General features: G+C 47.5%; 1 protein-coding gene across 3 annotated transcripts in view; it reads left to right on the plus strand.

The window, feature by feature from the left end:
- The window catches only part of RECQL4 (RecQ like helicase 4), a 235,129-nt gene that overhangs the window by 128,368 nt on the left and 85,895 nt on the right, over positions 1 to 20,866 (plus strand). For all 3 annotated transcript variants that reach the window (XM_069220936.1, XM_069220938.1, XM_069220937.1), the window contains exons 19-20: positions 12,346 to 12,508; positions 19,481 to 19,610. In XM_069220936.1, the coding sequence (XP_069077037.1) occupies positions 12,346 to 12,508; positions 19,481 to 19,610 (293 nt within the window). The remainder of the gene's footprint in view (positions 1 to 12,345; positions 12,509 to 19,480; positions 19,611 to 20,866) is intronic.

A 20,866-nucleotide genomic window follows, 5' to 3' on the forward strand; every position in this document is an offset into this window, starting at 1 on the left:
TGATGAAAGCAGAAGACTCAATCTGCAGGTGGGACCTCTGGGGAGGGTCAGTCCTCTACCAGGGCTCTGTCATCTGTCTCTGGAGGGCATTCCAGATAGAAAACTGCTGAAAAACGTCATCGGTCCCGCTTGATGTCAAGAAGAGGTACAGCGCCCATCTGTTCGCTGTCTACCCATTGGTCTCCGTTGAGGAAGCACCGCAGATCAGTGTCAAGGCAACGGGTACCGAGGTCTATGACTGCAATCATCCCACAGACCTCGCTTGATGTCGAGGAGCCCATTGACAACGAGGCCACTTCGCTGTCGAGAGCTATACTGTCGTCTACACAGATGGCGCAATCAAAATCAATGTTGATGCACAGTTGCCCGATATCGAGGCATACCCGGGTGTTAAGACGTTGGCGTTGTTCACTGTTGAAGAGGAGATCGGCATTAAGGGAGCGAGGACGGTCAATGTTAATAACTATTTCGGCTCTTCCAGGCTTCAGGAAGGGTGCAGAAAAAGGAGACGGATCTACACTTCACCAGACTCTGATTATTCCTGCACCTGCTCTATGTCATGCGACGAACCAGCTTCTCCTCTGCCAGTGCCTTCTCCGCTTCCTCCTCTACAGCCTTCTCCAACTACAGCACCAAGGCCCAGAACGCCTCCTCCATTGCCACCAGCGCCACTCGCTCCTTCGCCAAGATCCAGATGTCGTTCCCGTTATCTCTCACGTCATCACTCTAGACACTGCCATTATAGTTAAAGGTGCTCATCTGTATCGTCAAGGCCCTCACACCATCGGCACCATTCAGTAAGGTCTTTATCCAGACAAACCATTGAGACCTCCTCTTCAAGTAATCACTGAATCTCTCAGACTCCCCACCTCCACGCATTTCACCTGTGGATAACATTTCTACATTTCAAGAAATTTTGGTCAGAGGTGCCTACAAACTACACATTCTGATGTCCACTCCAACATCTGTCATCTTCGAGACCCTGCAACATAGGTCAGCCTAACGTCCTTTGCTACCTCTAGTTTTGCTACCTCTAGTTTCAGGTCTCTTAGAACCTGCGATGGACCTCCTCTTAACACCATCGTCTGTCAAGCCTGCTCCATCAAGGCTTCAAAAAAATACAGTCCCCTGGAGCAGGATCCAGCCTTCCTTCGTACGCACCCAACGCCAGACTCTGTCATTGTAGTGGCTGCAAAGAAACAACATGCCACTGCTCCTACTTCGACAAGAGTCACAAACTAGACGCTGTGGGCTGGAAGGTCTGCTGTAATGCAGCAACCATGACGAAGGCCGTAAGTGCCACTACCGTATTAGGCAGATATGACAGAGCTCTGTGGGAATCACTGCATCAGTTCGTTGAGTATCTCCCTAGAGATAAGTGAGAGGACTTTAATGAAATTCTCACTGAAGGCCTGTTGGTTTCCAGTCTAGTCATTAGTGCAGCTGCAGATTCCTCTCTACTGGTGGCACATGAATACTGCCACGGCGTCGCCCTCCGATGGTATTCTTGCCTTCGCCTTACCTCTCTCAAGCCAGAATCACAACAGGGAATCCTCAGTTTACCATTTTCTGGTACCACTCACTTTGGCACTCGCACCAATGATGAGACGGCGATGATGAAGGCTGAAATTAATACATTAAAAGCCATCGGCTTACAGAAACCTCTCTTTCAGGCCATTCCAATGGTATTTTTTCTTCCCAGAGGGTTCACACCTCTTGTTGGTATTAGGATCGTTAAAAATTGAGTATTAGGTCCCAACAGTACCAAAGATCCTATCAGCCTTATGAGAAAAAGCAGGTTAGAGGAAGATCAAGCCAGCGGCCTGCTCAGGGAGGTAGGAAACCAACAGGATCAAACCCCTGAATCATGTCTTCCCCCTCTTCCGTTACCCACTCCGGTGGGGAGAAGCATGGCCATCTCCAAAAACACAAAGTATTCATGTATCCATATCTAGACGATTGGCTGATCAAGGCGTCCACATCTCAAGAGGCTCAGCTTCACTACAATTGGACTTGCGATCTCCAACAATGGCTGGACCTTCATGTCAACCATGTGAAGTCCACCTCTGTCCCAGTGCAATTATTACTCTATCTGGGGGCCTTCATCAACACCCTCCAAGCAAGCCTGTGTGCTTGAGAGGAGAGACGCCTATCAATCCTTCGGAAATCTCAAGCTGTCATTAAAACCTCTCATCCAACTATAAGAACCGTATCCTTTCTCCTTGGCTTGATGGCCTCCTGCATATTTCTCACACCGCATGCCCATCTCCACATGAGACCCCCTACAGGAATGCCTCGAGGACCAGTGGGACCAACTGACAGGCAATTTGGTACAACAGGATTCAGCTATCCCATCATGCTAATCTGTCCTTGAAATGATGGTGCTCTCCAACCAATCTCCTACAAAGAACACCATTCCATCAGGAGATTCCTCCACAGACCGTAATTACGGATGCCTCTACTAGGATGGGGAGCCCACGTAAATCACCTCCAAATTCAGGGCAAGTGGTCACAGAGAGAATCAACATGTCACATCAGTCTCCTAGGGCTGCACGCAGTCCATCTCGCGCTGAAGGCGTTTCATCCATTGTTCAGCTACAACTCCCTGCTTGTTCAGATGGACAGTACAACAACTATGTACTACCTCAACAAGCAGGGGGGGGGGGCGAGGTCCAGGCCCTTGTCTCAGGAAGCCCAAACAATCTGTAAATAGCTTCTGGCCAGAGACCTCTTGATCACTGTGACTCGCCTTCCAGATGTACAAAATACTCAAGCCGACTCTCTCCGCAGACTCCTCCAAGAAAACCACGAGTAGGTCTTAAACGACGACGTTGTCCATGACATCTTTCAACGGTAAAGAACTGTGGCCTTCGACTTGTTTGCCACTGCAGAAAACAGCAAATGCCAAAGCTTCGCTTTGAGGTACTTCCAGCGAGGGACACGGGGGAAATGCCCTATGGATCACATGGTCTGGCAGATTTCTCTACACTTTTCCACCAGTTCCCCTAAACCCGGCAGTCCTCATCAAGCTGTTCCACTCGAGAGTCAGGATGATTCTGTGGTGGTTCGCAGACCTCCTTCACCAGTCCGTCCGTCCACATGTCAAGCTTCTATGCAGAGCAGATCAACTGACAAAATTCGGAAGCCAGATGATGCACCCCAATCTCTCCTCTTTGAGTTTGGCGGCATGGCTCCTGAGCTAGTCCATACAAGTGAATCTGCCACAAGCCTGCATGGTGTGCCTCGGAGGGGAAGCGGCCTTCCACACACTCTGCATATGCCTTCAAATGGAACAGAGTTTGCATATGGTGTACATCTAAGAACGAGGACCCTACCACTTGCCAGGAAGATGTCAGTTTTCCATACTTAGTCCATTTGGCACAATCTGGCTTGCAATTCTCTTATATAAAGGTTCACATGCCAGCTCTTACTGCCAACAGAAAATGTCCTTCACAAACTTCTTTTTTCAGAATCAATGTAATCAAGGATTTCCTAGAGGGTTATGAAAAAGTTTTTCCTCCCATTAGGCGCTCTTTCGCTCCATGGGAACTCAGTACAGTCCTTTGACGACTTATGCTGGAACCTTATACAAAAGGCCTCTCTCCAACATCTGTCTTGGAAAACCACTTTCCTTGTGGGGATCACATCTGTCCACAGGAGTAGCGAGATCCAGGCACTCTGTTCACATGAACCATACACCGTATTTCATTCTAGCAAAGTGGACATGAGGACTCACCCGAAATTCCTTCCTAAGGTGGTTTCGGACTTCCATGTCAGCCAGACAATGTCTTTGCCAACATTTGTTTTAGAATCCCTCTACTCCAGCAGAAAGAACCCTCCATTCCCTGGATGTGAGATGAGTTCTGAAATTCTGTCTTGACAAGACACAGGACAGCCGCAAATCGGACCAATTGTTTATCAACTATGGCCCCCTCCAGACAGGCGTAGCCACCTCTGAGCAATCCATTTCGCGATGGATAGTCTCATGTATTTTACTGTGCTATCAAAAGGCTAACAAAACACACTCTGCCAGACCAAAAGCACACACTACTAGAGCGAAAGGGGCTACTACTGTTATGTTGCGCAATATTCCTGTTCTAGACATTTGCAAAGCAGCAACCTGGAAATCAGTTCATACATTCACCAAGCACTACTGCCTAGATTGTGACGCTAGAGCATATGCTCAAGAAGGGCAGGCTTCCCTCAGAAACCTATTCGCTTACATTTTCTAGTTCAGCCTCTGTCTCCTCCTTTGCGCTCTGTAGGGATGGGCTTGCTATTCTGTTCAATGCTTGCGGCTGTACACGGATATCCCTTATGAGAGAAGGAACGGTATTTTACCTGTAACTTCAGGTTCGATGGCATCTGTCGCTGTAGAGACACATGTTTTGCATAGCTCGCCATCTGGTGTTGGGTCGGAGTGTTACAAGTTGTTTTTCTTCGAAGAAGTCTTTCGAGTCACGGGACCGAGTGACTCCTCCTTTTGTGTCCATTGCGCATGGGCGTCGACTCCATATTCGATTGTTTTTTTTCCGCCATCGGGTTCGGACGTGTTCCTGTCGCTCCGAGTTTCGGAACGGAAAGTTAGCTAAATTTCGGAAGATTTTCGTCGGTATTGTTGCGTTCGGGATCGGCGTAGTTAGATTCAACACTGCATCGAAGATCGAAGCGCTCCGGTGCCCTTTGGGGTAGTTTTCGATCCCCCGTCGGGGCCTGGTCGGCCCGACTGCGTGTAGAACAACGCCGATGGAACGGACCCCGTTCCGTTTCTGTCCCAAATGCCACAACAAATACCCCTATACAGACCAACATTTGGTCTGTAACCTGTGCCTGTCACCTGAGCACAGTGAAGAGACTTGCGAGGCCTGTCGTGCGTTCCGGTCCCGAAAGACACTCCGTGACCGTCAAGCCAGAACACTTCAGATGGCGTCCACGCCGACAGCTCACCGAGAGTTCGAGGAACAAGAGGAAGAAGAAACCTTTTCGATCCACGAATCGGACTCCGAGGAATTCGACGATCAAAGAACTGTGAGTAAGACGTCGAAAACAACTCAAAAGAAAAGTGACAAGGCCCAGGGGACGCCACTGCCACCAGGCCATGGCTCGACCCATAAATTCGGTGACCGACCATCGGCACCGAAAAAGGCCCAAACAGTACCGAGACCGTCCAACTCCGGTCGAGACACCGGCACGCAGCCTTCTCGGGATCGAGAAAGTGCTGGAGAAAAACATCGACACCGAGATAGTGGTGTAGACACGGCTCGACGCCGAGACAGCGGCACCGACGAAGATCGACGCCGAGAGGTTTCGACTCCAAAAAAGAAAAAAGTCACCTCGGAGCCGAAAAAAGATACAGACAGGGTTTCGGTGCCGAAACAACCCGCAACCGACCCAGTTTGAGGCTCCTATACAGAGGAGCAATCACTGTCATCTCAGATGCGAAAGCATAGGTTTGAGGAAGAGCTGCAATCCACCGAAGTGGACCATACGCAGAAACGTATTTTCATACAGCAAGGGACAGGAAAAATAAGCACCCTTCCACCTATTAGGAGAAAAAGGAGACTGGAGTTTCAAACAGACCAAGCACCACAAACAAAGATGGTGAAAAAGGTGACTCTGCCACCCTCTCCTCCACCTGTAATTAACGTCTCACCAGCACAAACCCCATCACATTCCCCGGCTCACACTACCATGAGCCAAGGTGACCAGGATCAAGACGCTTGGGACTTATATGACGCCCCAGTGTCAGACAACAGTCCGGAGGCATATCCTACAAAGCCATCACCACCAGAAGACAGCACAGCATATTCTCAGGTGGTGGCTAGAGCAGCACAATTCCACAACGTAAACCTCCACTCAGAACAAGTAGAGGATGACTTTTTATTCAACACCCTCTCCTCCACCCACAGCTCCTACCAAAGCCTGCCTATGCTCCCTGGTATGCTTCGGCACGCAAAAGAAATCTTTAAGGAGCCGGTCAAAAGTAGGGCAATAACACCAAGGGTGGAAAAGAAATATAAGGCACCTCCTACAGACCCTGTTTTCATCACCACACAGCTTCCACCAGATTCCGTCGTAGTAGGAGCCGCTAGGAAAAGAGCCAACTCCCACACATCTGGGGATGCACCACCCCCAGATAAAGAGAGCCGCAAGTTCGATGCAGCTGGAAAGAGAGTCGCAGTACAGGCTGCAAACCAGTGGCGCATCGCTAACTCTCAAGCACTACTTGCGCGCTATGACAGAGCCCATTGGGATGAGATGCAACACCTCATTGAGCACCTACCCAAGGAACTACAAAAAAGGGCAAAGCAGGTGGTGGAGGAAGGGCAGAACATATCAAATAACCAGATACGCTCCTCTATGGACGCAGCGGACACAGCTGCAAGAACAATCAATACATCTGTGACCATCAGAAGGCACGCATGGCTGCGAACGTCTGGGTTTAAGCCAGAGATACAGCAGGCAGTTCTCAATATGCCATTCAACGAAAAACAACTGTTCGGACCAGAAGTGGACACGGCGATTGAGAAACTAAAAAAAGACACTGACACTGCTAAAGCCATGGGCGCACTCTACTCCCCGCAGAGCAGAGGAACTTACAGCACCTTCCGCAAGACACCCTTTAGAGGGGGGTTTCGGGGTCAGGCCACACAAGCTAGCACCTCGCAGGCAACACCGTCCAGCTACCAGGGACAGTACAGGGGAGGCTTTCGGGGCCAATACAGAGGAGGGCAATTCCCTAGGAATAGGGGAAAATTTCAAAGCCCCAAAACCCCTACAACCAAGCAGTGACTCAGATGTCACTCACCCCCCCCACACAACACCAGTGGGGGGAAGAATAGGTCATTATTACAAAGCATGGGAGGAAATAACTACAGACACTTGGGTCTTAGCAATTATCCAACATGGTTATTGCATAGAATTTCTACAATTCCCTCCAGACATACCACCAAAAGCACAGAATTTATCAAAACATCATTCCGAGCTTCTAGAGATAGAAGTTCAAGCACTATTGCAAAAGAATGCAATCAAATTAGTACCAAACACACAAATAAACACAGGAGTTTATTCACTGTACTTCTTAATACCAAAAAAAGACAAAACACTGAGACCAATCCTAGACCTCAGAATACTAAACACATACATCAAATCAGACCACTTTCACATGGTCACGCTACAAGAAGTGCTACCATTGCTAAAACTACACGACTACATGACAACCTTAGACCTCAAAGACGCGTATTTCCATATACCAATACATCCATCGCACAGGAAATACCTAAGGTTTGTATTCAAAGGAATACATTACCAATTCAAAGTATTGCCTTTTGGTTTAACAACCGCACCAAGAGTCTTTACAAAGTGTCTAGCAGTAGTCGCTGCACACATCAGAAGGCAGCAAATACATGTATTCCCGTATCTGGACGACTGGCTAATCAAAACCAATTCGCTGACAAAGTGCTCACACCACACAAATCAGATCATACAAACCCTCTACAAACTAGGTTTCACCGTCAACTTTGCAAAATCCAACATTTTGCCGTGCAAGGTACAACAATGCCTGGGAGCCATAATAGACACAACAAAAGGAGTAGCCACTCCAAGTCCACAAAGAATTAAAAATGTCAACAACATCATACAACGCATGTATCCAACACAAACAATACAAGCAAAGATGATATTACAACTCCTAGGCATGATGTCCTCATGCATAGCCATTGTCCCGAACGCAAGACTGCACATGAGGCCCTTACAACAGTGCCTAGCATCACAATGGTCACAGGCACAGGGTCACCTTCTAGATCTGGTGTTGATAGACCGCCAAACTTACCTCTCGCTTCTATGGTGGAACAGTATAAATTTAAACAAAGGGCGGCCTTTCCAAGACCCAGTGCCACAATACGTAATAACAGATGCTTCCATGACAGGGTGGGGAGCACACCTCAAACAACACAGCATACAGGGACAATGGAACGTACATCAAACAAAACTGCATATAAATCACCTAGAACTGCTAGCAGTTTTTCAAGCACTAAAGGCTTTCCAACCAATTATAACTCACAAATACATTCTTGTCAAAACAGACAACATGACAACAATGTATTATCTAAACAAACAAGGGGGGACACACTCAACGCAGTTGAGCCTGTTGGCACAAAAAATATGGCGATGGGCAATTCACAACCAAATTCGCCTCATAGCACAGTTTATTCCAGGGATCCAAAATCAGCTTGCAGACAATCTCTCTCGAGATCACCAACAAGTCCACGAATGGGAAATTCACCCACAAATTCTGAATACTTACTTCAGACTCTGGGGAACACCTCAAATAGACTTGTTTGCAACAAAAGAGAACGCAAAACGCCAAAACTTCGCATCCAGATACCCACACAGGCAGTCCCAAGGCAATGCCCTATGGATGAACTGGTCAGGGATATTTGCCTACGCTTTTCCTCCTCTCCCTCTCCTTCCTTATCTGGTAAACAAATTGAGTCAAAACAAACTCAAACTCCTATTAATAGCACCAACTTGGGCAAGGCAACCCTGGTACACAACACTGCTAGACCTATCAGTAGTACCCCACATCAAATTGCCCAACAGGCCAGATCTGTTAACACAACACAACCAACAGATCAGACATCCAGATCCAGCATCGCTAAATCTAGCAATCTGGCTCCTGAAATCCTAGAATTCGGACACTTGCAACTTACCCAAGAATGTATGGGAGTCATAAAGCAAGCCAGAAGGCCATCCACTAGACACTGCTATGCAAGTAAATGGAAGAGGTTTGTTTGCTACTGCCATCATAATCAGATCCAACCATTACACGCAACTCCAAAGGATGTAGTAGGTTACTTGCTTCACTTACAAAAATCTAACCTAGCTTTCTCTTCCATTAAAATACACCTTGCAGCAATATCTGCATACCTGCAGACTACCTATTCAACTTCCCTATATAAGATACCAGTCATTAAAGCATTCATGGAAGGCCTTAAAAGAATTATACCACCAAGAACACCACCTGTTCCTTCATGGAACCTAAATGTTGTCTTAACAAGACTCATGGGTCCACCTTTTGAACCCATGCACTCTTGCGAAATACAGTTCCTAACCTGGAAGGTTGCATTTCTCATCGCCATTACATCTCTAAGAAGAGTAAGCGAAATTCAGGCGTTTACAATACAAGAACCTTTTATACAACTACACAAAAATAAGGTCGTCCTAAGGACTAATCCTAAATTTTTACCAAAGGTTATTTCACCGTTCCACCTAAATCAAACAGTAGAACTACCAGTGTTCTTCCCACAGCCAGATTCCGTAGCTGAAAGGGCACTACATACATTAGATGTCAAAAGAGCATTAATGTACTACATTGACAGAACAAAACACATCAGAAAGACTAAACAACTATTTATTGCATTCCAAAAACCTCATGCAGGAAACCCAATATCAAAACAAGGTATAGCCAGATGGATAGTTAAATGCATCCAAATCTGCTACCTGAAAGCAAAACGACAGCTGCCCATTACACCAAGGGCACACTCAACCAGAAAGAAAGGTGCTACCATGGCCTTTCTAGGGAACATCCCAATGCAAGAAATATGTAAGGCAGCCACATGGTCTACGCCTCACACGTTCACCAAGCACTACTGTGTAGACGTGCTATCCGCACAACAAGCCACAGTAGGTCAAGCCGTGTTAAGAACCTTATTTCAAACTACTTCCACTCCTACAGGCTGAGCCACCGCTTTTAGGGAGATAACTGCTTACTAGTCTATGCAAAACATGTGTATCTACAGCGACAGATGCCATCAAACTGAAAATGTCACTTACCCAGTGTACATCTGTTCGTGGCATCAGTCGCTGGAGATTCACATGTGCCCACCCGCCTCCCCGGGAGCCTGTAGCAGTTCGGAAGTTACCTTCATCTATTTGTATATATTTTATTTTAACCTTAAATACGTACATACTTAGTCACTCCATTGCATGGGCACTATTACTACAATACAACTCCTACCTCACCCTCTGCGGGGAAAACAATCGAAGATGGAGTCGACGCCCATGCGCAATGGACACAAAAGGAGGAGTCACTCGGTCCCGTGACTCGAAAGACTTCTTCGAAGAAAAACAACTTGTAACACTCCGACCCAACACCAGATGGCGAGCTATGCAAAACATGTGAATCTCCAGCGACTGATGCCACGAACAGATGTACACTGGGTAAGTGACATTTTCATTCTCTCATAGGGCGATTTCCATGATAAGTCATAAGCAACCCTCGCTCCTCCCTGGTGGAATAGACAGGTGTCCATACAAACTACATAGGTCTCAGATCGCCTTCAAAAAGAACTGAAGCAACTGCCACCAGCTGTGCATGATGGGATACTGGTGGTCACTGGATTCTTAAAGGCACAGCCACTATTTTAGCCACATAATGGGAGCCTATGGGGATACTCTGTCCTGCTCTCCTTCATCTCACTCATAAAAAGGGTTTGTGAGGGAGATTTATTCTGTTTACAAGGTACTCTTATATTATAATGTACCGACCCATTTTTGACTTCATGATGAAGGCTTCGGCCAGGGTAGCCTATGTACATAGGCTGCATTATTTGTGCCTTTCCTAAGTGTCTTTACAGGCCTTCCTGAAGAAAGGTGAAAATCTCCAGTTAAGATATATTTTAAAGAAGTGCTCCGGGCTCCCTGCACGTGGGCGTGACTATTCAACGCTTATGACTTATGAAAATTCCCCTACAAGAGAACTGGAGTTACAGGTAAGGAACTGTGAACAAGGATACCTGAATGTATCTGAATGAATGGCTGCAGAGGAAGTAAATATGAAATTGACGTGTAGGAATATAAAAATGACTGAAGATCTGAAAGACTGGCAAACGTTTATACAAAAACTGACTCTCCCTGAGGATGAGTACCATCCCAATCTGGGCAAGAGTATGAATTTGGTTTTGTATTGTAAATGTACACGATAAATATAGTACCAATGATATTTACTAATAAGACAGTTTTTAACTGATTTGTAGGGTTGTATAATCTACACTGTCAAAACATGTAAGCAATTGGACACTCTTACAAAACCCATCTGTTGCCCTTAAGGAACTTCTGTAAACATATCTTGTGAGCCCACAAAGCAACTGTAAAATGTATTTATCCCACTTCACTTATTACAGTTGAAACTCACTAAAGATAATTAAAGTCTGCTTGCCTGGGCATTTGCTTATCACATCTTCAGAGGCAGTAATTGTGCTACTCAATCAGGGTTTTCGATTTGAAGACCCTTTAGATTTTACTTTGACAAATCAAGAGTTATTTTAGTCCTTGAACTATTTGCTAACTTTGGTGGTTCTATGGTGGGGTGGATTTTTTCCTGCATTCTTGATTGATGTTCCTTTCAGGTAATTCCTTTTTACTGGATTTCACCTACAAGCTATCCAAGCAAAATAGCTTCTGTTAGCTATCAGGTGCATGCCCCTATTTATGTCATATGCAAGACATCCACCGGGGTCTACAACTTTGTAATCACTATTCTTTTGATTCGAAATTCAAGCTAAAATACAGTTTGGTCAGGCAATCTTGGCTAGACCTCTTCTGATCTTTGTTCATTTCAAATCCCATCTATAATTTAATTCAGAGGAATCTTCCCATTGGTTGGATAGAAGGTAGCGGACCATTATAATGTTAGTTATTCACAGTATTAATACCTGTATAATTAGTCCTTCACCATCCGGGCCTTTACTCTCTACAATCCTTAATATATATATTTTTTAATTGGCTGCTTGAATTTAAGGGATGTAGACAAGAGGAATGACAGATGCCATCTGACCGGCTTCCTGTGATTTGGCTTCTAAGCATTTTAAGTTCTAGAGCACCTACTCTCTGGTATCATCTGATGGGATGGCTCTCTATTGGTGTCCCTGAGGGATGCAAAGACTAGAAATACAAGAGTTACTATGATAAGTAGCTAATTTCGTTTTGTTTCTTATTTCTACTTAAAGGTATGAAACAACCATGTGGCTGATTGTGCTCTTAAGACTCCTAGTGTTTCCCTGAAGAGCCATCAAGGCAGTGGGTCTTTACTAGCACTGCTCGTTCATGTTTTACACTAATTACTTTGTAGGATGACTTGCGTAATGTTTTGTTACTCTAATTACTGTATAGAATTTCTTGTTTAATATTTCGTTACACTAATTTAATTGTAGGACTAATTTTGTAATGTTTTTTCGTATCAGTGAGTCTTTGCACAATACTTAGTGAGTATGTTTCCCCAAGTACCCACCTTCTCCAGCCTTTCACTATTGTCATTTTGTTTCTTTTCTATGGTTTCTGTGGTAGGGGGAAGTCGATGACGAGGAGATGATGGATGTACTAGAGGAGTGTGAGGAACCGGCGCAGCCGTCCAAGACAGATCTTGGAACACAACCAAGGGTCTGCTACAAACACGAGCGTGCCGTTCCCATAGAGCCAACTGTTCAGGCCCTGGATGCTCGGGAGGAAGGTGAGAAGTGTGTCTGGCCTTTATAGTGAATCAGAGACATGTTTTATAGAGCACATCAAGACAACACTAAGGTCCTCATTATGACTTCTGCAGTCTTTTTCTTAGACTGCCAAAGTCCCGCCCGCCACATGACTGGCAGTGTTGGCGGTCTTCAGACTGCCATATTATGGCTGCTGGCTGCTCTCTGCTACTGTTTGGTGGGGAAGCCGCCAGCAGCCATACTGGTGGTCGGCGGTCTAGTGGAGCTTGCTCCGTCGCCACTGCCACGTCACCACAACACCGCCTGCCATATTACTACATTGTAGACTTCGTGGCCGTATTGTATTGACAGGGCGCTGGCAGCGGAGCAAGCTCCATGGACCCCGTTCCCTCCTGGACGACCACCGCGACCACTAGGTAAGATGATCGACCTACAGAGGGGTGGGGGGGAGGGGTGTTGTGTGTGTGAATGGGTGTGTGTGTGTGAACGGAGGGGATGGGGGGTGTTGTGTGTGTGCAAGTGTCTGTGTGACTGCGTGTATGCGGGGGTGGAGGGGAGTGTGTGTGTGTGTGTGTGTATGCAGGGGTGGGGGTGTGTTGTGGCCAAGTCTGCATGTGTGTGTGAAGAGAGTGAGCGTGGATGTGTGTGTGTGTATGTATGTATGTGTGGTGTGTGTGTGTGCATGTATGCAAGTGTGGGGGGTAGAGGGGTACAGTATGGGGTTCGGGGGTGGAGGGTACAGTATGGGGATGGGGAGGGGGGGTGTCCCTGCTTGAGGGGGTCGGGGCTTCTGTTGGGGTTGGGTGGGCTCCTACATGGAGGGGGGGTGTTGTGGAGTCCTGTAGTATCGACAGGAATGAGTATTCCTTTCACCAGTAACCTTATCACTAGCAATTTCGTGGCGGGGCTGCCGCCATGGAATCCCTGGAGGTAAGGATACTCAAAATACCACAGGGGGTTAGGTGGACTGCCAAGTCGAAGGTGGTCAACATTCGGCCAGGCGGTCCTACCCCCTGGCGGTACAGGTGGTGAACTGGCTGCAATGTAGCGAGGTTCTATGCAAGTCGCTGTGTTGGCAGTTGGGAGCATTACATACTCTCCCTATGCCGTAGGAGGGGAGCAGAGGAGCCCAGCTGAACTTGTGCCCGCAGCCCTTTCTCAGCAACATGCAGTTTTAGCAGCTGGTGTTTCTGCACTCTGGAAATGGAGGTGTGACCCCACCAGACCTATCATGATTGGATAGAGTAGAATCCCAAATGAGGAAAATGTTTCATTCAATTCATAATTGGGCCCCTTAATAGAAATGTAATGGCCGATAGCAGATCTAGTCGGCTAGTTGACAATAGGACTGATGTGAATGCAGCTTTCTTTTGATAGTGGTTTTGTTTGCGAGTCGAGAGGTTCTCTCTTCTCATATATGATAGATTCTGTGTTCATATATTGGCTGAAAAGAACACCACTATTTATAGTGGAGAAAGGAAAAGTCAGCGTATCGGGGAAAGATGATTTAGTCACAGGGATGGATGCTGTTAGGAGGACTAATATGATAGAGACAGCTATCTGCGGATTCCTTACCTTTGAATTTCTCAGACGTCAGACTGGATCAGGAAGATTTTTCGTGAGCAGTATCCCTGGTCACCAGTAGGTGGTGTCAATTGACCACAGCTCCAAGTCGTGCTCGGACTGCTGAGTCATAGCACCAAAGGCTTTGAGGCAGCTGTCCTTGAAACTGCTAGCGGCCTGCCAGGCGACGCTGCACTGCGCGGCTCCTAGGAGGTCTTGGGTCCCAATAAAGGGGAAGGTTGTGTGGCGGCTCCAGGAGCCCCAAGTCTTCTTTTTCACCATTCCATGACTTCTGGACATTCAGGAGAGAGGCATAAGAAATACAAGAAGTCAAAGCGTGTTTCGACTTCTCCTCGTCCATCAGCCGGTGCGATGACTGAGCATTGGCTCTCATGGCATGGTTCTGCGGAGCTGTTGGCAAGTTTGACTTTGCACCTCCCTGTTTTTCCAGGAGCCGGAGCGACCTCCGCTCAGATTAAAGACTTTTACGAGGCCATGCACCATGCATTTGAGCTGGCCGACCCCTCTGAAGCGCCTTTGGGCCTCATGGGGACAGAGGAGGCCCCATCAGGTTCTGAGCCGGTGGCTTCGGCGTTGGCTCCGATGGGTTCCGGTGGATCCAATCTCTGGTCCAGATTGGTGTCGGTCGCGCCACCATGACCTTCCCTGACACTGATGCTCCCTGCGACCACCAGCAGCAGCAGCCAAATTTGGATACCCAAACCCGACACACAGCCGCAACAGAGTTGCCGGATGCCGATTCCGGCGACAACAGGACCCACGTGTACTCGGTCGACTCCTGAACCGTATTCTGAAATGTTGGGCATTGGGGAAGAATGGGAGGGGTCGCTGGACCCTTTATAATACCAGCTAGAAGGACAAGTGGACTGGATGATGCCAGCAAACTGGATAAGTCTCTAGATACTGGCATGCTTTCTTGCCCTGACTTGGCTATGGAAGAGGGAGCAACATATGCTATGGTGGTGAAGAGGGCGGCTGAGTTCCTGGACCTTGAGTTTTCCTCGGTGACTGTCGTGACGAATACCTTGACGGAAGTGCTACCCCCTTTTCATAAAGCACTAGCACTTCTGGGAACCTGGTCCAAGCCCAGTACAGCGACTCCTGGGAATAGAACAATTGCCCCGCCCTGGGGGGGGGGCCATCTTTCCTCATCCAACACCCCACCTGCATAGCTTGGTGGTCCAAGCTTCCTGTTTCCCATGGTGGATTCCCTGCACACCCCCAGACAACGAATCCAGGAGGCTGGATAGCTTAGAAAAAAAATCTTTTCTTCCAACAGCCTTGCATTGTGGTCGGTGAACATTGCATTCTTATTAGGACGCTATTCAACCACTTTGTGGGACCCAGTTACACAAGTGCTGCCACATGTGCTGGAGGAGGCCCAGGCTGTGCTATCTCCTATCTCAAGCCTTCAAAGACGGGAGAGATGCAGCAAAGTTCACCATTATTTGTGTGGTTTAGACACAGCTGACGTGCTGGGCAGACTGGTTTAGTCGACGGTGGCCCTTCAACGCCATGCCTGGCTGAGGACATCTGGCTTTTCGGGGGATGTCCAGACTTCCCTTATGGGCATGCCCCTTGATGGCAATCGTCTCTTCGGGGATAAGGCAGACTCTACGCTGAAGTGCTTTAAGGACTTGTGGGCTATGGCCAAGTCCTTGGGCCTCTCAGCTGCCCCGCTTCACCCCTAGTCTTGCCTTTCTTCCCTTTCGTGGCTACTAAAGGGGCTTTCAACCGTGCCAGCCTTATCCCAGCCACCGTCATGCGCAAGCTACCCAGCCTCTCCATGCACAAGAGCACAGGTCAGGTAGCCAGAGTCCTGCTACAACCAGTGCCCCCCATAAGCCCTCCTAATCTTGCCCTCAAAGATGATGGGCGTTGAGTTGGTGGCAGAATCAGCCATCATCTCCACCACTGCCAGTCCATAACTTCAGACAGGTGAAATTTGCAGATCATTTGGAGGGGCTACTCCCTCCCCTTTGAATTCTCCCCCCTCTTATGCTTCCATCTCCTGAACGGCTGAAGGAGGATCAATTGTCCTTTCTCCAAAAGTAAGTCATGACTCTCTTGGCCAAGGAAGCCATAAAGAGGGTTCCGATGTTGGAAGTAGGCAGTGGTTGTTATTCCATTTACCTTCTGATAGCCAAAAAGAACAAAGGTCTTCGGCCTATTTTAGATCTGCGAACCCACAATCTCTTCTTCAAGAAGCAGAAGTTCAAGATGCTCACATTAGCTCAGGTGTTGTCTGCCCTGGAACCAGGAGACTGGATGGTAGCGTTGGACTTGCAGGATGCTGATTTCCATATATCCATCCTTCTGCCCATTGGCGCTACCTGCAGTTTATTTTAGGCCACAATCACTTTCAATTCACCATGCTTCCCTTTGATCTCACCCGTACCCCTCAGGTGTTCTCCAAGGTGATGGTGGTGGTCGCAGCTCATCTGCTGAGATCTGGGGTGCCAGTCTTCCCCCAACTTGAAGATTTACTGTTAAAAGTGGGCTTGCCCCTGGCTGTTGTCTTCCACCTCCAGACTACGGTGAACCTCCTGCATTCACTGGGGTTATCTATAAACCTGCAGAGGTCACGCCTGACTCCCTCTCAGATGCTCCCTTTCTTCTGAGTTGTTCTGGACACAGTGCAGTTTCGACCTTATTCTCCTGAGCAGCGCGTCCAGGATACTCAGGCTATGATGCCAATGTTTCAGCCTTTATCCTGGATTTCAGCAAGACTGACTCAAAGGCTGCTGGGTCTCATGGGCTCCTGCATTCTGCTGTAACACATGCCCAATGGCATATGCAGGCTCTGAGGTGGGACCTTAAGTTCCAGTAGGTGCAGCATCAGGGGAATCTCTCCAACATGGTCCAAATCTTGGAGAAACTGCAAAATACCTTTGTTGGTGAGGTTGAACCACAATTGGGTTAGAGGCAGACCCCTCTCCCTTCCCCAACCAGATCTCACAGTAGTGACAGATGCATCACTTCTGGAATGGGGCGGTGTAGGAAGTTGGCTCTCTATATAGTGTATTAAAATGAAGTACACTGTGCAGAGAGTCCAGTGATCCCTAAAGGCTTGCAGAGGCAGAAATAGATAGGTCTAGGGCTCTTTTTGTGTTAGTGTGTGCAAGCAGTTAGGTTTATCAAGGAGTCGTGTTAAGCATTTGTTGTAGTCACAGAGGCAATAAATGAGACACACGCTCAAAGAATAAATCCAAGACCAATTTCGAAAAATAACTTGCTTTTATATATGCTTTGAACCAAAGAACTTCATTATAAGCTAAGCAGTTTTTAAATTAAAAATACTTTGATGTTTAAAAAATCAACAGTGCAATTTTCAGAGTCTTCAATGGGAGCCCTAAGGCAGGGTGCTTTATATTACATGTGAGGGCATATCTGCACAAGCAGATATTCCCCTATGTCTTTGTCGATTCTTAGACATAGCGGGTGAACAGAGAAGCCATTTTAAGTACATTTGCTGGACCCTGGTCACTACAAGTTCCCCAGCTACATGACAGCTTCACTGAGAATAGGGATGTTTAGTATCAAATATCTTGTATTAATAAACCCTCACTGATGCCAGTGATGTATTTATTAATACATGCACCCAGAGGGCACTAATTTTAGCCAGCCTGCCTCAACCTTGGGAGGTCAGAATCGTGTCTGGTGGAGAGCCTTTGCTCCCGGGCGGTCAGAAAAAAAACCTGCTCTGGGAGAGGTGTTTACACACTCCACCCAACCGGATGACCTGTGAACCTAAATTCCAAGGCAGGGGGCTTCAAAGATCTGGCTTCATTCAAAGGAGAGATGCCAACCCCCCTGTCCCAGGGCCCAGTTCCAGACAGATGAGAAATGTAGTATTCAGAGAGGTGTGTTCACCCCTCAGGTCAGTCCCACCCCTAAGGTGAGCTGCCTGATGTGGACAGAACATTTAGAAATCTGCCATCTTGGTGTGTCAAAATTAGAAACTCTGGGACAGGGTTATGCCCACTCCCCCCATGAAGTGGTCACATAGGGGACGTAGTGACCCCAAGAGTAAGTAGCCCTTTGGCTACTACCCTACACGCCTCTAAACGCCCCTAAATTCAGTATTTAGGGAGCCTCTGGCACCAGGAAAGCGGATTCCTGCTAACCTACGAAGAAGGACACTCAAGGGCCTCAAAAGCAAAGACTGAGAAAGAAGCACCTGACCTGGACACAGCCCTTCCAGCCTGTCTGCTGCTCTCGTCAAATTGCGCCAAAGTCGTCTCGTCATACAGCTGTTGTGCCTCCAAAACCCTGGGAGGACTCCCTGCCTTCCACAAAGGTTCAGGAACTCCAATGGGGCAATGGAGCTGCTTCCCCGTATCTAGCAGGCACCCCAAGAGATTTATGAGGACTCTGAACTGCCGAAACCCGACACCTGAAAGCACCACTGCACCTGTGCACCTAGCCTGGGCTGAAGTGGGCCAACATTGCCAGTGTGGTCCCCCAGCCCTCCAGAGACAAAGGTGGGCTGTGGACTCGCCAATACTGCCTGCAGCCTCTGCCCACAGGCCCCCTCAACCGCAAGTGCTCCTGGTGAGAAAACCTGACGCCTCAAGACACCTCTGCACCCATTGCCCCTCGCCCATGGAGAAGAGGACATGAGGTGTCCCCGAGCGTATCAAGATTTTAACCCACCTGTTGGTTTACCTCGACTGGACTCCCGGTCCAAACCTGAAGCCTTTTTTCAACCATACTGATCCCCATTGACTAACATTGGGCACCCAATGCCGTACTACATCTCTGCACCCTGCTGCCCCAGTGCCGCCTGGTGTGACCTGTTGGTGTGACCTGGACCCTTGCCCATTAGTCAGGAAATTTGGTCCCATAAGTCGCTGTACTATACATGAATGCAGTGCTTGTTTTTCCTCCATGGGAAAACATCGCCGTTTCTGATACATGCACGGTTGACTTTTGAAACCTGAAAGTATTTTTCTTGCAAAATGTACTTACCTGATCGTATTGATCCTGCTGCCTAAACATATATAAAGGTACTTGTTATTTTTGTAAATTGGTGCATGTCTCCTTTGAGTCATGTGTCTCATTTATTGACTGTGTGTTTATTTGCAGATGTCGAACAGTCCTCTCTGATAAGCCTAAGGCTGCTTGACCACACTACCCCCTAAAAGAGCATCTTGGGATTGCAAGAGCAAGCCCCTGCCTACTGGCAAGGAAACCCCTTGACTCTTTGCATGGTATATCTCATTTTGATAAGAGCCAGCTTCCTACAACTGCCAGCAATCAGATGTATTCATGGGTTCTTTGTACTCTACACACTAGCAAAATCCAGCCATGTGCACATCGTAAGCGTGCACAGTGGCAAAATTGAGCCATTGGCAGTGGTGGTAAACACCCCCCCCATCATGTTCTTTTGGCCTCTTTCGTTCCAGGGATTGAAACCTTACTGTGCTACCTGGAGTTGCATCCCCGGAACTGGTTGGAGATGCTACATCCCACACTTTCTGCCTGTCGAATCATCTGTTATGGTGGACCTCAGCAACTCCGAACAGTGGCAAAACGGTGAGAGGGTTCTTAAACATCTTTTTTTCAGCTTTCACTCGCCTCAATGTATTTTCTAACACTCATCCTTACTTGGAGAGCTGGATGACCCAGCCATAAATACAGGTGAAAAGACGCCTATGTCTATTCACTGGTACATTTTCAAAGGACCAACCAGAGAAGCACTGTAAGCATGGTAAAAAGGTCTTACATTTCCCAGGCTCACAGGGCAGTGAAGTGCAGTAGCTAAGATAGCATCTGCAGGCCAGTGCTGGGCTCTACGTTGCTAAGAGGAGCATTTTAGCATGTAAGAGGGGAGGGCATGCGTGCACAGGGAACACTAATGCAGGACAAATCAAATGTGTTATGTTGACTCAGTAGGTGGGGTGAAAGGTTATAGCAGAGAAATGAATTTGAACTTCTCAGGTTTACTATGTGTGCTGTTTATCACAATTTAGCCGGTGGAGCAGATGTTTTCCAGACAATATGCTGCAGTGTAAAATGTTTTAGGATATGTGTGCCTTCTTTCTCTAGTTTTTAATCGGACCTGTGTGCAAGGCTGAACAACACAGTGGGTTTGACCCAAGTGGCTGATAATCCAATGAAAATGTTCAACTTCAAGTAGTCCTAAATTCAGGCACTAAATATGAACCAGGGCACCACTCATGTCCAAAGTTTATAAGTCAGCTTGCAAGGTCCCAAGCACAAAGTTTGCAGTGTGATTAAAGGACTACCTTATTCATAGTCCACAGTTCAGGAAAGAGCAAGCTGTGATCAAAACTGGTTTGGCAGTCACAGTTCAAGGTTATATTCAAGAACACCTTCAAAAAATCCATAGTTCCATAAGGACTAGGGAGATAACCCAGTGCTTCTGGAATCAGGTTGACACAGACAGCAGCAAAGGGGATCTTATACCAAGGCATGCAATGAAGGGAAACTTGCTCAATCTCCTTCCGGGGTCGTCTCTTAGGGGATGGTACCAGACCGGTCGCGGATAGTCCGGACTTGCCCCATTCCCAGTTCTGTTTTGATTCCCTGTGAATCCTCAGCCCTCTGGCCACATAAATTAATCTTGGGTCAGTCATGACCGGCCGGGATGCAAAATAGTCAAGGCTCTTGGGAGAACCATGCACCTCCACACAAGCTTGAGGAGGAGCAAGACACTGGTATTAACTAGTCAAGCCTTCATATTGACTTCCACAGAAACAATATACCAGCACCAACCAGCCAAGTCTCATCGTGGCTAGGTGATGCACAGCACAAAAGGGAATTGGACC

This window comes from Pleurodeles waltl, chromosome 2_2 (assembly GCF_031143425.1).
Source record: "Pleurodeles waltl isolate 20211129_DDA chromosome 2_2, aPleWal1.hap1.20221129, whole genome shotgun sequence".
Lineage (NCBI taxonomy): Eukaryota > Metazoa > Chordata > Amphibia > Caudata > Salamandridae > Pleurodeles > Pleurodeles waltl.